The 16720-nt window shown below is 45.0% G+C and overlaps 1 protein-coding gene across 1 annotated transcript; it reads left to right on the top strand.

Moving 5' to 3' along the window:
• Nucleotides 1–9931: 9931 nt before the first annotated feature.
• On the top strand, nt 9932–13091 carry LOC101771983 (laccase-15). The gene is made up of 6 exons (XM_004979772.3): nt 9932–10166; nt 10302–10453; nt 10676–10923; nt 11025–11144; nt 11223–12245; nt 12709–13091. The coding sequence occupies exons 1-6, from the start codon at nt 10050–10052 to the stop codon at nt 12879–12881; spliced, it is 1833 nt and encodes a 610-aa protein (XP_004979829.1). The 5' UTR covers nt 9932–10049; the 3' UTR covers nt 12882–13091.
• Nucleotides 13092–16720: the final 3629 nt, after the last annotated feature.

Here is a 16720-nt window from a genome sequence, read left to right as displayed (position 1 = left end):
AGTTCTTGATTCACAATTAGTGAAACTGTGCTATTAGTTGAGTGGTGCGACGTGCCCACCACTGCGAAACACCTATAGATCTCGATTATGATTTGTCGGATTTGTGTATGTTGGCCATCTGAAGCCGGTGATATACGCGTAAAGGTCCCCTACCTGGCGCGCCAACTGTCGTTGTCAAGATTAGCGGATCAAGACTACGGCTAGTAAATTTCTTTTATGCGCATAAGGCTTCGGATGGTGGCGTGGGAAGACACGGGGTTAGACTGGTTCGGGCAAGAAAAGCCCTACGTCCAGTATGAGGAGCTGCTCGTGTTGCCCACACGGGGTCTGTAGTAGGGGTTACAAACAGGCGAGAGAGGGAGCCAGTCCCAAGTCTCTTGGGTGTGCACTGATGCTCTAGAGGTGAGTGTGTGAGTTCTGTTGGCTTGAGAGTCCTCCCGGTATTGGGGCCCCTGGTTCTACTTTTATAGCGCAAGGAGGGCTCAGAGTTACAGGTGAGCCGGGTGTGTGGAGAAGTAAAAGAGATAATCTAAGTAGAGTAAAATACAAGGAGAAGGACCAAGTCCCTGGGTCGCCGCCTCCTGCTTCGACCTTCGGCTCCTGTCAGCGCAGCCACCAGAGGAGGGCGGCTGCCGCCGGATCCTGTCGCCGATCCTCCGGGCGACCGTCACCGCCCGGCATGATGATGGTGTCCGATCATGGCAACTGTGCACGTTGGGGGCGACGGCTGACCCCCGTTGTCCTGCTTACATCCCGTGGAACACGGACATCGCGTCCCTGTCGCCGGATACGCTGGGCGCGAGGACGGGCGACGCTCCCTCCTGTGCCGGGCGGCGCATGCCATGAGTGCCCTACGGCGAATCAGGGGGCGCCGCGGACACTGTAGCCTATGCGGTCGTGGCTACAGTGTTCCGCCCGGGTACTTGTGGCGGGTCACATCGAGGGGCGCGGGCGCCTTTCTGCGCGCCAGAGCTGCGGTGCATTTATGGTGAGATCAGTGAGGGGCTCACAAAATCTGCGCCCTCGTCTGCCAGTCTGCGCCTGAGGCGGATACTTGTCTTGTGGGCCCGGATGAGTCCAACCCCCTACGCCCAGGGTCGGGCGAGGCGGAGTCTTGTGGCGAGGGGTCGGGCGCTCCCGACCAGGGACCGCGGGTCATGCGAGGCGGAGTTTCGCCATTGCGGGGTCGGGCGCGTCGGACCCTGGGGCCCTGGGTCAAGCGAGACGGAGTGGGATGCGCCTCACCTATGCCGGGTCTGCGGTAATCATCATTACCGCAGGTGGGCCTTGGCCTTCATGATTGTTATTTTAAGAGGTATTAGGAGGTCGTTAATATTTCCTCCAACAGGGTGTGAATGTCGGAATTCGAGCTAGTACCCAATTCCTGCTGCGTGCATCCAAGCCTTCAAACAAATCTAGTAAACCAGCTATCTTGATTGCGTACCCTCCCGTACCCAAGTGATGGGGGTTCTCAGCAGCTTTCATAGCCTTCTTGGTATGTTCTTGACTTAGGGATTTTTCTTCCAGCATGTTCTTCTGCTGTATGAACTCTTCCTACATTTCTTGAGGAATTCTACCAAAGTCTTCCCTAGCATTCTTGCCTTTCTGCACATATTCTGTATGAAGAGTAGACCTCCAATCCGTGAAACATCTCCCAAGGAGGTCCTCAGCAAATTTTTTTGCGGATTCCTCTTGACCTTCATTAAAAGTGAACTTTTCTTTCAATGTGGCCCACAATACATCATTTGTAGTGGTAGGCATATTCTTCCAATTACTAGTCGTGACCCAAGGCTGTATTTTATCCCAGACAATAGCTCCACAGATGTTCCAAAACCTAACTGCTATCCCCTCAGGTAATATGGGCTCACCTTTGGAGCCAAGCAATTCTATGACGAGAATACCTTTTTCAGGGATCTGGTTTTAGCTTCTTTTCCCACACTGCCTTTTCGGATTACTACTGGAAGTAGTTGTAGCCGAAGGCTGTGGTGCAGAGGCAGCTACCTTGCCTTCCTGCAAAGTTGATGTTCTACGACGTCGTGGCGGTGAATGAACCAGGGATTGGTCATCGTTCTATAGAGAAAACAAAAGTTGGAGTTTATCATCTTCATGTGAACAACAAACGCATCACTAGCTAGCATATGAATGTGCATGCAGGTACCTGATGATCCGCGGTTGGATCATATTTAGAGTCATCTTTATCTGGACGCCTGTGAGTCCTAGGTGGGCTTGGTTCGTACTCAGGTGGAGTAGAATACGACCCACAAGAGTCGTCGAAATCATAATCCTCCTCGGCAGATTCAGCATTGTTATCATTGTTTTCTAGTGCACTTAATATGAAAAATTGCAATACTTGCAATTAAAATTTATTCATGAATTTATGGATATCAATACATATTTGTACACCAAACTTTTCCTTTCACAAATCAAACATATTTATTATTGATGAAATTATGCATGTCAACACATATTTGTACACCATATTTTTCCTTTCACAATTAATTCGAATATACGTGAGAGTGAGAGTGTGTGAATGTCACCATCCACAACTGCAAGAACCCTCGTACGTATACGTTCTGGCGCCAAACTCTCATTCGGGCCAGTGCTGGGACAGCTACCACGGGACTGATACGAACGAGGGTAGTTTATTTGTGCCGGTGTCAGAACCGACACAAATAAGCCGCTAAACGTGCCGGCATCATCTTCCATTTATTAGAATATTTTATTATTTTAATCGGCTTTTGTTGACCGCTGATACGATTGAGTAGCTAATTGTACCATTGATTGTTAACACCAATGCGAATAGGGTTACTTGTCCTACGGTGTCTAACTAGGCCGTAATGTTTGTTAACCTACTACCATTATCGATTAGCACTAGTTGGAATACTATCAAAGGCAGCCAAAATAAATTGTTTTCCATTTGTACGGTCCATCGATTCATGAGTAGTACTGAATTGTTATGAACAAATTGCACAAACAACAAATGCACATTCAAAAGAATCAGCTACCCGGGACTAAAACAACCGGGATAAAAGGGTGTCCTTTAGTCCTGGTTGGAAACTCCAACCGGGATAAAAGGATCCTCTGGCTGAAAAATGAATAAAGCCCCCATGTGTGGCTGGGAAAGGAGTAAATCCCTCGAACCTTTTTATCCCGGTTGGTATTACCAACTGGGATTAAATGAGGTCTTTAATCTCGGTTGGTGTTACCAACCTGGATTAAAGGGTCCTCCATGAGTTAATACAAAAGGATAGCATCTCCTATATAGACAGATGTGGTGTGTAGGTGGGATGGCAAGGAAGCTACGCGCAAGGCTTGAGGTCATGGGTTCGAATCGCACGGACCGCGCACGAGCATATTTCGCGTGACTTGTGACTTACGACGTGGGCATGTGGGGGCCCTCCTAGGGACCCCGCGGTATTTTTTATTTTTGCAAAAAAAATTTCAAAACCATTTAGCCCTGGTTGAGGGACCGTGATAAAAGACCCCCATTTTATCTCAACGGATTAATCTCAGATGCATTTTTGGGAGATATGCACCCTACGAACCAGTACTAATACCGAGTTCTCTAGTAGTGTGGGCAAAAGGGCAATACGTTCATAACATATGCTCCGGCACTTACATCGCCGGAGTACACAACTAGCGGCAGGGCTTACATCTCCGGAACTGCGCCGATAGAACCTCCGCTGTGCCCTCCATGGTAAAAAGCTCATGGTTGAATGGGAGGCAACGGCGGTGGCAGGTAAGCTCCCGCTCCATAGCCGCGCAAGCACAGGCCTCGGCCGTAGCCATGGAGGCCATGGCGGCGGAGGATCTGGCCAGCGACTCAATGGCCGCTTACATTGCCATGGCCCCCTAGCCGCATTGGCGGGGGACAGAGCCTCGGGTGCAAGCGCCTCGCGCCTCGGACGTGGGCCTGATGATGTGGCGAAAGTGCATGAGGAAACCCCTGCCATGATACGGAGGGTGGCCTCCATCACCGCGGAGGCAACTAAGGTGCGGGTAGCAGCCGCCGCAATGGCTGTCACCGCCGCCTCTACAGCCATGGTCGCAGCGGCCGCTTCTTGGGCTGTTGGCACTATGGTCAAGGAGGAGGAGGAGGCCGGGGTGTGGGTGTGGAAGAGGATGTGGAGGCTGGTGGCGGCAGGTGTGTGGACTGAGTGGAGGAGTGGGTTAGGGTGGCGGTGTTGACCGAGGGGAGGAGGTAGTGGAATTGTATATAAGAGATCTGGCGGTTAGAATAAGTTCACATTCTATACCGCCCAGTTTAGACGGTCCATTTCTAAGCCAACTAGAACAAGTTCTTTTTATTAAAAAAAAGAGACGATATAAGTACAGCATTAACACGTACAAACATTAATGATACATCAAAAATTAATAAATCCCCGTATTATATCACAAACACGGTAACCAATTGTTCGACACACAACACAAATCCACACATTATTATTTTTTTGAGGAAATCCACACATTATTATTACAAATTCAGAGAAAACGATCACCATAATTCCTTTTCATCCCCATCCTCTCGGTACCCTCGTAGGACTCAACAATACTGAGCTTCTTGACAAGTCGGAAGTCCACTCGGATGTGCACGTACTCCTCCTAGTACACAAGTAGTGGCCATGCATCTTCTCCACAAATATTATTTTATGATATTCAGTCCGAGTTTGTGAAGTTGAAGTTCTTTTGTTCTACTATTATTTTTGAATTCTTGACTCCGTGTAGTCGACTATGGATCATTTGTAGTCTTTAGTCTATCTTTGTTGTCATGTTCCATAATTCTAGCATTCAGTTGACCAGTTTAATTTTTATGTCACTCTAATTTAACATGCAAACTATCCACAAAATTGTAGCAATAACCAAATTCTATTTCTTACACCTACAATTTATTTACCTCAATTTTATTGCAGCGACTAAATATTAAAAACACATTCACTCTATTTTTTTCCCATACCTAATATTGATCAAGATATTTATCTAATACAAATTATATATAACAAGCAAGCTATCCATCAAATTCTAGCTCAAAAACATGTATAAATAAAAAATCCTCTGCATTCTCTCTCGTTCTAAAAAACTTATTTTTCTCTATCTCTAAATTATAAAACAAAGGATAATAACAATAAATGGAGGATGAAGTAGCTAACCTTTACAGCACTTTGGATGAGTGAAATCCCCATGAAAATGAGGAAAAATAATCGGGCAGCACATCCCTAAGCTTGCTTGCTCGCCATGAAGAAAGAGCTCGAAACTCTCGGTCATAGTGGCTCAGGCTCGGTGAGGAAGAAGTTGACTTTTATAGGCAAGGCGTTTAGTCCCGGTTGGAATTACCAACAGGGACGAAAGGCTGTCCATGGACTAAACGCCTCGCTAGATTCCCTCGTTTCACTAGCCGTTACAATCGGAACTAAAGCTTCCGCCTTTTGTGACCGTCGTTAGTGGCCGTTTGACCCGGGACTAAAGGGCCTTTAGTCCCGGGTCTAAAAATGATCGGGACTAAAAACGCTGGATGGAAGTTCTCTTAACCTATCAAAACTGATTCGACCTAATATGGACATCCTTAAATCACCACGTGTCCATGGTTTTCTGGTTGGTCAGCTCATAAGCAATTGATCATGCTTGATCATTGTTGCGCCATGTCCATTGGCAATCTTGACAAAAATAATTGAGCTACCAATAATAGTGTTGCACGTGTCTGTAACGGGATGTACGGCGCCTGACAATAATAGGGCACCGGAACCTGCAATATGTCTGGCCGGAATATGCAATAAAATCCTTTCGATCTGACAGACATATTTGTGTCACATTCCTAGTATTCGTAGTATTTTTATTTTCTGCTCATGTCTACTGATTATTTTGCTATGGAGCCTGATTGGTTTGTTGCCAAATGTGCATGCCAAAGTTTTGCCAAGCCAAAAGTTGAGCAAGAAACTTGCTAATATTTTAGTAAGATAAGTGGGAGAGGTTGCTAAATTTTGGTAACAAACCAAACAATGGTCAAAATATTAGTTTGCCAAATCTCTGGCATGCCAAAATTTTGGTAGTGAACCAATCAGGTGCCATTCTAAGAGTCCTTTTGTGGTCAGCAACTTGAGTCCCTGCTGGCCACATCATAGATTCATAGCTTGTCTGCTGGCCCGGTGCGCGTGAACCACGAGGGGAGGACCGCAGTGGGCGCTCAGACAATGTGCATTAAGTCTGAGCTAAGCTGCCTTCTTCCTCATCTCATAAGCAGTTGATGCATGCCTTACAGTGACTGACATGGCCCAATGGCACCAATCCTGCTAACACAAAATAATATTTCAATCATTTTTGGGAAAAAGGAGGGTCCAATTTTGACTCCATATGCAAAAGTTGCGCCTGTTTTATCGAACACTATGCAAGTTATATTAGGGTTTTTTCGGTGCAGGTTTCAATTGACAACTAAAGATGATCTACAACCAAGGACTCCACTAGACTGGCAAAACGGAAGTGAAATTTTGTAGTTGAAAACCTTTTTCATTAAATTGAAGTCGTTTGTATATGTAAATTATGACAAAATGTTCTGGACGGTAATGGTTAAAAGGAAGCCAAGCATGGGTGTAGTGGCCTGGCTAGAGGGCATCACGCATAGGTTTGAGGTTGGAGGTTTGAAAGACAATCAAAACACTTGTGTTAATGGCACCGCAAAAATGGTTGAGGCAAGGGGTTGCAAACGAACCGACTGTACAGTCGGGTCACAAAACGTTAGTACAAATTGTACAGATTAAACGTTAGTACAAATGCACATTGTCTGAGCGCCCACTGCGGTCCTCCCCTCGTGGTTCACGCGCACCGGGCCAGCAGACAAGCTATGATGTGGCCAGCAGGGGCTCAAGTTGCTGACCACAAAAGGACACTTAGAATGGCACCATATATAGCAAAATTATCAGTAGACATGAGCAGAAAATAAAAATACTACGAATACTAGGAATGTAACACAAATATATCTGTCAGATCGAAAGGATTTTATTGCATATTCCCGCCAGACATATTGCAGGTTCCGGTGCCCTATTATTGTCAGGCGCCGTACATCCCGTTACAGACACGTCCAACACTATTATTGGTAGCTCAATTATTTCTGTCAAGATTGCCAATGGACATGCAATGGCCCAACAATGATCAAGCATGGTCAATTGCTTATGAGCTGAGCAACCAGAAAACCGTGGACACGTGGTGATTTAAGGATGTCCTTATTAGGTCAAATCAGTTTTGATAGGTTGATCATGGTACATATGCCAGTAATTGTATTGTTTCTGATTTTTTATTTGGTGATAGCTACAATGAGGTTTATTGGGATGCATTGCAAAATTATGAACAGGTTGCAACCTTGGATCATAATCTTTCTTTGTTCTACACTCGCTGTCAAGTTGGTGCGGGTACATGTGCTACGATTGTGCATCCATTTTCTACCATCAATGCAGCAAATGAATGTCTTGTGAAAGTTTTGGGACCATCACGGATGAATCATAGGCCATATACTTTATAGTGAAATAACCAAGGTATTAAGATTAAACACGACGTGAAGTTTAAGTTTTCACCGTGTGGAGTTGCGCTGTTGTGATTTGTGATGTCATTCCACTTGAAATCAGTGTTTGCACATTGTTGCTTGAAAGGCCCTTGACTATGGATCGTGCATGGCATCATGATGTAGCTTCCGTATTCTGCCCACAGCTACTCATATATTTCGGGGGACTAATGTGTCAGCATTACAACCTGCACACCACATGATCGCCGACGAAGAGAAGCTCATGTCAAGAAATAGAAGATTACATCAATGGTAGGTGACCCGAAGATTACAAATATCTTTGGCCAAAATTTTTAGGACACCAAGCAAGATGTGCTTTCATCTTGGAGTGATTCTATTACCGGAGAAGAATGCATGTAAGGGCTTAGAGGGCATGGTACCCGAAGCAAACATACTGAAAAAAGATCGGCTTTTCTAGAAAGTTCTCCTACCCTCAGAATGCAAGTTAGCACTCGATCTCGTGGAAGTGTTTGCAAGGATCACAATATAAATATTTGTAAATTTATTACACAAAATATAAACAACATATTTTTTTCATTACAGCACAACCAACTGTCCTAGGACATCCCAGTCGAAGAGCACCTTCTCCTCCCACCTGTGGTGATGAAGCTCCTCAACGTTCTTGGAACTCGGAAGAAGAGCAAAAGGGTACTCAGAACTAATTGCCTCATCCTTCACCAGTCAGAGCTTGACCACATCCGCTGCCACCACCCTGTCTTGCTTCACATTCCAGGCGTCAGGCGCCAAGCTAGAGCAGGACGCGCCTGGTGATAGCGACGTTGTTAGTGTTTCTTATGCCTCAAAATAAATGTTTATTCTGCAAGCTAAAAGAATTACCGATGTAGAATTTCACCTGGTAGTATTCTGAGGTATCGTATAATTTCCACGAGGAGGCACAATGGTTAAAGCGTATCGAAGAATTGAATGATAAAAAGTTACTTAGTATATCAACAGGTTAAGATGACAGATCAGCAATGACCATGGTGACATAAGGATACTCTAACCTTAGAGCGGTAGGTAGCTGGGACGACAACGAGCGGGACTAGATTCCTATGACACTTGTAGACTAAGAGAGAGCCTAACTAGTTCCAGAGCTTACTTCTATAGCTAGATATCGATGAACCAGAGCTTGGTTGGGGGCCTCAACGAGGAAACCAGACAAGGTTGAGATGGGGAAAGGCATAATATATGTTAGTATTTCTAATCAACATGTCAGTTTTTTATTAATGTATCATGGTGGGGGGCCTAGTTGTTATTACAAGAACCAACAAATATGTGTCATTGTCAATGGCCATTCAATTAAATTCTTCAGTATAATAACAATCGGGCATTCCAGAAAGCAATCAAGAATTCCTGAAGGTCTTGTGTGTAGTGTACGGAAACCTTATGGTAATACTTAGATGAGACATGCTATATTAGTAATAAATAAAGGTACTTAACAAATCATGACCGATGGATGTTTAACAGTTGAAAGAAATAGGAACAAAAGCAGAGTACATGAGCAGAAAATCAAATAACTGACTTGTACTCGGCCGTCTGCAAGCTTCGGTCAGCGGCTTTCGCATAACTGGCTTGCATAGTGTTCAATAAAACAGGCTCAATTTTTGCATATGAAGTCAAAATTGGACGCTCTTTTTTTCCAAAATGATTCAAAATGTGATTTTGTGTTTGCAGGATTGCCATTGGCCCATGTCAGTCACTGTAAGGCTTCATTTAGCTTATGATGAGCTGAGGAGGAACGCAGATCACCTCAGACTTAATGCACGATGTCTGAGCGCCCACTGTGGTCCTGCCCTCGTGGTTCACGCGCTATGATGTGGCTAGCGCGCAGACAAGCTATATAGCACAGTGGAACAGATTGTTATCCACAAAAGGACACCTTGCTAAACTTTAGTTGTTAAAGTTTGGCAACTTTTAGCTGCTAAACTGCCAAACACCCTTGCTAAAACTTGCTAAAGTTGGGTTACTAAAGTTTAGCACTTTAGCAAGTTTTTGTTGCTAAAACTTGCTAAAAGGACAACCTATACCCCTCATTTATTCCTTGTCTCCCCCCTCGTGCGCACCTTTAATAAGGGTAGATAGGTCTTTTTACAGCTCATTAAATACCTTTAGCAAGAGTATCCAAACAGCTTTTGCTAAAGTTTAGCAACTAAAGTTTAGCCAATTTTAGCTGCTAAACTTTAGCAAGAGTAACCAAACACGGCCTTAGAATGGCACCATATGTAGCAAAATTATCAGTAGACATGAGCAGAAAATAAAAATATTAGGAATGCTAGAAATGTAACAGAAGTAAAAGAAAGAAATCTGGAGGCTAAGCTTGCAGTTATCTTACGAATATTAACACACTAAAAGGGTAGAAAAATCAATGACAGCCACGTGAGACTTACACATTTGTTATCGCATAGTTTGTCAACAACGCAGCCGCCATATGTAATGCCTCTTAGTTACCTACCAAAGCACTAACATATGGCATTGGAGAGCAAAGCAGGCAAAGTTGCAAACAATGAAGTGGAGGAGCTTGCCCGCGGCGACTGTAGCGATCGCCACTGGCGTCGTCTTCTTCCTCTCTGCCATAGGAGCACCAGCGGCCATGGCCAGTGTCGTCGAACACACCTTTGTTGTAAGTATTATGAGCATCCATGGCCACTGCCCTCTATTGTTTCTGCATAATGTTAACCAGCATCCGTACTGGATCTGGAACAGGCAATGCAAATGTACATTTCCATAATTGATTTGTTGGAACATGCATATTTAGGTGAGACAGGTGAAAATGACGCACTTGTGCAAGGAAACGCTGGCAACCGTGGTGAACGGGCAGTTTCCAGGGCCAGCAATAGAGGTCACAGAGGGAGACTCGGTGACAGTTCATGTCGTCAACCAGTCACCCTACAACTTAACAATCCACTGGTAAAACTGCAAATCCTTTTGTTATAGCATAGAGAAACAATCACATATAACTTCCACTGCATTTGGATCTGCTCAGTCTGTCAAGCGCGTGAAATATACTCCAGCGCTGATCCACTGCCTAAGATGGGGATTCAAAATTAAGTTGATTGCCGGCACATGAGAAATAGCGTATCAGATTTCATTTTGTTTTCTGAAGCTTCTGTTCTGTGTTTTCTGATGCAGGCATGGAGTGAAGCAGCGGCTCAACTGTTGGGCAGACGGGGTGCCAATGATCACCCAGTGCCCCATTCTACCAAACCAGAACTTCACCTATAGATTCAACGTTGCTGGACAGGAAGGCACATTGTGGTGGCATGCTCATGTTTCCTTCCTCCGGGCTTCCGTGCACGGCGCCTTGATCATCCGGCCGAGACGTGGGGCCAGCTCGTACCCATTTCCGAAGCCTTACAAGGAGATCCCCATCATTATAGGTTCTATATGGAAGCTGAATAGTTTTCGAATTTGGCATGGTTGCAGAAGTGTTATTATTCTCCCGGCTGAACTCTTGTTACTTTGATCTTGGTAATGGCAGGTGAGTGGTGGGAAATGGACCTTTTAAAGGCGGACTGGGACATTAAGCAGCATGTGATTGATGCTTACTTCAATGCATCGACAATAAACGGAAAGCTTGGAGATCTCTACAGCTGCTCTGGTAATCAAGTAGTAATTTTGATAAATTCAAGTTTAAAGGGGCACAATTTCCTAATTTCGATTGGATTCAACTCTGCAGGTGCCGTAGAAGATGGATACTTGCTTGATGTGGAACCCGGAAGAACCTACCTGCTACGAATTATCAACGCTGCGCTCTTTTCTGAGTACTACCTAAAGATCGCCGGCCACAAGTTCACGGTTGTCGCCGCAGACGCCAACTATGTTAGCCCGTACACCACGGATGTCATCGCCATTGCACCCGGTGAGACCATGGATGCCCTTCTGGTCGCCGACGCTGATCCTGGCAGATACTATATGGTAGCCCTGCCCAACCAGTCGCCGTTGCCAGACCCGCAAAGCCCAACGTTGATCACCAGAGGAATAGTTCAGTATAGCAACAAGCAAAGAGCTGCCGATGGAGGAGGACGTCCATCCAGTGATATTCCAGTGTCACCAGAGATGCCTGACCAGCATGACATGATTACATCGTTCTACTTCCATGGAAACCTGTCAGGCCTACACCATCCCCAGCACCTGGATGTGCCGAAGCATGTTGATGAGCGCCTGTTCATCACACTCGGCCTGGGCTCCATCTGCCGGGGAGGACAATCTTCCTGCAAGAGGAGCGAGAACAATGAGTCCATGGATGTGGCGACCATGAACAGCTTCACCTACCAGCAACCTGCGGTCGCTACACCACTCCTGGAGCTACACTACTACAGCATCGACAACCGCGTGCTGAGCATGCTGCAAGAGCTCCCAGACAAGCCGCCGAGGGTGTTCAACTACACCGACCCAGCCCTTATCCCACCTGGACCCAAAGAAGCCAAGCTGGAGCCGACGTCCAAGGCGACGATTGCACGGCGTTTCCGGCAAGGGGCTGTGGTGGAGGTGGTGTTCCAGGGTATGGCGATTTTATCAAGCGAATCGAACCCGATGCACCTACACGGGCATGATGTGTTCGTGCTCGCTCAGGGCGAAGGCAACTATGACGCAACGAGGGATGTGCCAAGGTACAACCTTGTGAATCCGGCTGTCAAGAACACCGTATTTGTGCCGAGGCTTGGCTGGGTTGCTGTCCGCTTCATCGCAGATAATCCAGGTGGGTCGCAGATCTCCCTTGTCCGTTAAATTTATTTTTACTTGAAATAGCTGCAGACCTAAAAATTTACTTTTAGCCGGTATTATGTAGGGAAAAAAATATCCTGTGATACGAACGTCACATGCAAATAACACAGCTAAATTATAGAATACTATTTTTAAGTAGCTTCCAAATTTGAACAAAAATCTTATTGGACAAAAACAGTTAGCTAATTATTATTGTAGCTATCATAAATATAACTATCATAAATCACAAGAGCTTTGTTTCCAAGAGAAAATAAGAATTTTCTCCATCTTTTGACATATTAACCCCCACATTGAAGAAAATTATTTCATGTTTAGTTTTTGGGAAACTATTACATTTCACTCAATCTAACGATTTGTTTAGACGTGCACTGTATTTACTGGTGTATCTTTGAAACATCACCACCAATATCTAATACTTTGTCTGTCATGGTGTACAGGGATATGGTACATGCATTGCCATTTTGGGTTTCATCTCTCAATGGGCATGGTTGCATTATTCATCGTAGAGGATGGATCAACAGTGGACACATCTCTCCCTGCACCACCAGCGGATTTTCCAACATGTGGACATGACCACAATGTTATGTCAAATGAGTTCTACCCTATCTAAGGAAATTGAACTGACATTGATAAATGGAGTCTAGTAAATAGTTCCAAACAGTGGCTTTCAAATAAGTTTACAGAGGAAAGATGCATAAATCTCGAGATGAAACAAAAATCCTTGCTAGTCAAAATTAATCTGTATATGTATCTTGAGATGTGTCCTATTATGTAAACATTTAATCTATAATATTCTATCTTTATGGAATTCAGTCACTAACATTGAGTTGTAATTATGTAAACATGGGCAGAGAGACAAAGAGGACGCTAGGTTATTTCCAAAGGCATCCTCTAAGCCCCACCATAAAAAATTATGGGTGCCTACCCTATCTATGAGACATCATAGAATATTAATTATAACACTAAAGCAATGAAATAAATGATGTGCTACAAATAAAACATCTAGGCGAGTGTCCGATGCTGAAGGGCGCCACGCGTCGGCCATCTAGCGTGGTCCTGCACGGCGCGTCCTTTGCAGGGCTCCTGCACAGAATTTTTTTCCATGCATTATGAGTGACGGCCCTAGCAAGATACGTTACCACTAACTCGTTAAAGGTTATGGGTTATGACGTGCATCACTGCGCATCACCTTTCCCACATCACATAGCTTGAGTTTTCAAGTAGTGCTGCTGTTCTAGCCGGTTTGCTCTGCGATGCACACTTCTATATAGTGGTAGATCTATCATATATGGTACTTGGCACTTAACAAAAGGTAAAGTGGCATGGTCGTAGATGCGTTTTACATAGAAGTTAGCGCATGGGCATTGACGGAGATCACATGGCATTAACTGCATTTGTCATCCAACCACGCCGCGATCCTTGATGTTTGTCAATAAACTTGATTTAAAGAAAGAGCTTCATCAGACTAAGACTAGGTGATTAGTAAAATCGATTAGTGATCGGATCAAACTAGTGCACTCGATGCTTACTTGGTCATAGATCATGGACTTTGCTTGAAACAAATATTAATTATGGCTGAGTAGCACGGGCTTAGTTGAGGCAGGGAACCAGGAACACGAACGCCATACGTAAGGCCGGCCCAGCACTCAGCGCAAGCAGCCTGCTGGGCAGATCTAGCAGTATAGCACCATACGGCAGCACATGGGCCTGTAGCACCACAGATACAGAATTGCTTAGCTTTTGGTCCGATTTGTTGGAATTTTATATATGGTGGGATTCTTACTTTCATGTTTTTGGACACATTTGCATTTCCTGGTGCGCTCATGAATAAAGCTTTCATGAAAGTTGTTCACTCAATCTAACGATTTGTTTAGACGTGCACTGTATTTACTGGTGTATCTTTGAAACATCACCACCAATATCTAATACTTTATCTGTCATGGTGTACAGGGATATGGTACATGCATTGCCATTTTGGGTTTCATCTCTCAATGGGCATGGTTGTATTATTCATCGTAGAGGATGGGTCAACAGTGGACACATCTCTCCCTGCACGACCTGTGGATTTTTCAACATATGGACATGACCACAATGTTATGTCAAATAAGTTATACCCTATCTAAGGAAATTGAACTGACATTAATAAATGGAGTCTAGTAGATAGTCCCAAACACTGACTTTCAAATAAGTTTACAGAGGAAAGATGAAACAAAACTCCTAGCCGCCAGTCCCACATTGTCGGGCCCTGCGCATGCCAGCGCGCTGGTGTCCGGCAGCCCGTGCCGGCTGTCGGCGTGCAACTGTCCCGCACTCCAAGGCAGCCACCGCTCGCGCCCATGCCACACGTCCTTGGCCACCGGCGCATCGCTTCCCGAAGCTGCCGCCGTCGCGCTACTTTCCTGTGTCCTTGGCCATCTGGCTGGCCGCTGCCCTGCACCCCTGGGCCGTCGGGCTAGCCACCGCAGCACAGCTGCCCTGCGCCTAGATAGGATGAGCCGCCTCTTGAAATCGAGCTGATTTCCAGGAGCGAACCACCCCTTCAACCGCCTCTGCAGATCGATTTTTAGTCGAGCTAAATGCTACAGTGTACTCATAATGTTGTAGAGGCAGGTGTTCTTTTGACACCCTCTTAAAAAGAAGAGGACACTCCTACAAATCCTTTAGGTAGTAGTGGCTTGTTCAGCGTGTAAGGTCCTATTTGGCAACGCACTCATAAACTTTAGTACCTGTCACATCGGATGTTTGATACTAATTAGGAGTATTAAATATAGTCTAATTATAAAACTAATTGCACAGATAGAGTCTAATTCGCGAGATGAATCTATTAAGCCTAATTAGTCCATGATTTGACAATGTGGTGCTACAGTAACCATTTGCTAACGATGGATTAATTAGGCTTAATAGATTCATCTCGTGGATTAGTAGAGGGGTTCTGCAGTTAGTTTTATAATTAGCTCATGTTTAGTCCTTCTAATTAGCATTCGAATATCTGATGTGACCTCCTAAAGTTTAGTACCCCGTATCCAAACATCCCCTAAGGCGTGTTAGGCGTGTTAATCAATATGTGAGTACTGTAGGCTTTTATTTGTGGGATTTCAATTCTCCGTCTGTCCCCCCTGTCTCGTGGCAACGGCAATGGCATAGCTCTGTCCTGGGTTAAGTTGCTGCTGCGCGTGCACCACGTGCAATGGAAAGACGACAAAAAGGTAAGGATGCCATGGGGCACTTAATCACCGTACAGTTTGAGATGGGACGAATGCTTTGCCTGCTCAGCTCATCACCAGCATCAGGAATCTTACAGATTTTGTATAGTGTGCCATGTCTTCCGCAAACTTCTCTCCTAAGCTGAAATTTGAAAGAGCCTACAGATCATATGAACAAGTAGTAGTTACGAAGAAATAATGATAGGATCCCTGTCAGCTAGTGGACTCATGCAAGGATCCTTATCTGGTAGTGGAGAGGGTGCCCTAGCAGATGACGTATGTGATCTTACCCTTGAACCTTGAGGAGATGATCCCAAGGTCAGGGGATTTGGCTACGTAATCCTTATGTATTGCTTGGTCCATAGAATCCAACCGTGGATGGCTTCTCCTAGATTCTTTTCCCCGTCACCTCCAGAGATCTTCAGTTCTAGGTCATCCCAACCGTCCACCACTTAGTCCCCAAGAACTTTGGCATAACCACGAGCTGGAATCTTCACACCATGATTTGTTTGGCCTTGTGTCGGCTGTTCAACCACACCATAAGCCACCACAATGAGCTTGTTTTTCATGGGAGTAACAAGCTCATAAGGAGCTCTCCCAGTGATGTCATCCATGGGGTGGCATTGGTTGTCCTCAAACATGTCAGAAGATCCTCCAGCTGGGGCTTCCATGGAAGTAACGCTGAGAAGGGCTTACATCAACATTAGCCCCTGATGATGCAGTTGCTTGTTCACTGGCTTGTTTGCGAAGAGCTAGAGCCACATGATGGTTGATTGCTTCCTCCATTCTTGCCTCTGTCAAAGATACGTATTCTTGCAACTGCACCCTTCCGAAAGACCTAATCTTTCACTTTTTCTACGTCTACACCTTCGAACCTGAAGTTTTCTTTTATTTGCTCCCATAACATTTCCTTCTCTCCATCAGGGATCGTGCTTATGGGGACCTCGAGTATGGGGACCACGCTCTTATCAATTTTAGAGCTTTTCCAATTCTGAAAGCTTATTGGGATGTTATCCCTAACAAGAAATGCAATTTGATTCACTAATTTGGTCTTAGTATTGTCTAGAGCAGTTGGTTCACCCTCTTCATTAATTTTCGTGATGATGATACATCCCTCTAGCTTCTTCTTCGAGCCTCTTTTCTGTTTAGGCCTGCTCGATCCAGATGGCTGAGAACGAAAAACTATTAATTCCCAATAATCTTCATAAGTATAGAACTCAAATCATATTTACTTCTACTAATTGCT

This window comes from Setaria italica, chromosome VIII, assembly GCF_000263155.2.
Source record: "Setaria italica strain Yugu1 chromosome VIII, Setaria_italica_v2.0, whole genome shotgun sequence".
In the NCBI taxonomy this organism is placed as follows: Eukaryota; Viridiplantae; Streptophyta; class Magnoliopsida; order Poales; family Poaceae; genus Setaria; species Setaria italica.
This window is presented reverse-complemented; position numbering and strand designations above follow the sequence as displayed.